This window comes from Alligator sinensis, unplaced genomic scaffold (genome assembly GCF_000455745.1).
Source record: "Alligator sinensis unplaced genomic scaffold, ASM45574v1 scaffold262_1, whole genome shotgun sequence".
In the NCBI taxonomy this organism is placed as follows: Eukaryota; Metazoa; Chordata; order Crocodylia; family Alligatoridae; genus Alligator; species Alligator sinensis.
In genome coordinates this window covers 139,655-140,522 of record NW_005841904.1, presented here as the reverse complement: position 1 = coordinate 140,522, position 868 = coordinate 139,655, and the positions used below count along the sequence as shown (strand labels likewise).

At 36.6% G+C, this 868-nt stretch overlaps 1 protein-coding gene across 1 annotated transcript in view; it reads right to left on the bottom strand.

Moving 5' to 3' along the window:
* Positions 1 to 249: 249 nt before the first annotated feature.
* The window catches only part of FAM98B (family with sequence similarity 98 member B), a 25,663-nt gene continuing 25,044 nt past the window's right edge, over positions 250 to 868 (bottom strand). Inside the window, 1 exon segment of the mRNA XM_025197734.1 lies at positions 250 to 868. This exon segment is cut by the window's right edge and continues 218 nt beyond it. Within this exon segment, the coding sequence (XP_025053519.1) occupies positions 745 to 868 (124 nt within the window). The 3' untranslated portion in view covers positions 250 to 744.

The window sequence follows — 868 nt, the reverse complement described above, 5'->3', positions numbered from 1 at the left end:
AGGGTCTTATTTAAAAACATTTTTCAAGGAATACCTACTGTAAGTAAAATGAAAGTGATCTGCTACCAAGGTTTACCACAAATCTTTATCAACAAAGCTCTTGGCTCTGAAATATTTTAACGCATTTTTATAAGAATAGCCCAGATCTGTTTACTGTATGTAACATGGAAGTGAAATTTTACCACCTGAATGTGAAATTCTGGAAGACTCAGAAACCTGTGGGAGTTTTTGTTTTAACTTAAAATATTCTAAAATGTTTAACTTCTGAAATTATGGTTCTTTCAGATAGAGGACCAAAACCACATGCAGCTGAAACCAGTTTTGTACAGCATATTAAACCTTGTGCAGCCCATGGAGCTAAAGTCCTTCTAAATCACTTCATGCATGATGGATGCAGACAATAGTTAGAGGCCCAAACATTAAGTAGTAACATTTTAAAAAGAAAATTCAGTGTTTCTGTTCATTTTTTCTGAGATTTGTTATTTTTTTTAAAAAGCAAGCAAGATATTTAAAAATATGTGCGCAGTGTGAAACAAGGGCTGCTTTACAGGTGTCACATTTTCATATACATATAAAAAAATGTCATTTAGTTTAATAACAGGATTCAGTGACAAGATGAGGTGGTCTAATGCAGTGATTTGTTAATAAGGGGATTATACGTACTCTAACCTAAACATAACCAAATTCCTGTTATCAGTAAACTACCACCCAGGTCCTGCCAGTTACATTAATGTTTCTGAAGTTTTAGTATCTTCTATATCCTCCTCCTCCTCCCCTTCCACCATATGGATCGCCATAGCCACCTCTACCACCATAACCCCCCCTGCCACCATAGTCCCCCCCTCCCTGGAAGCCACCTCCACCTCCA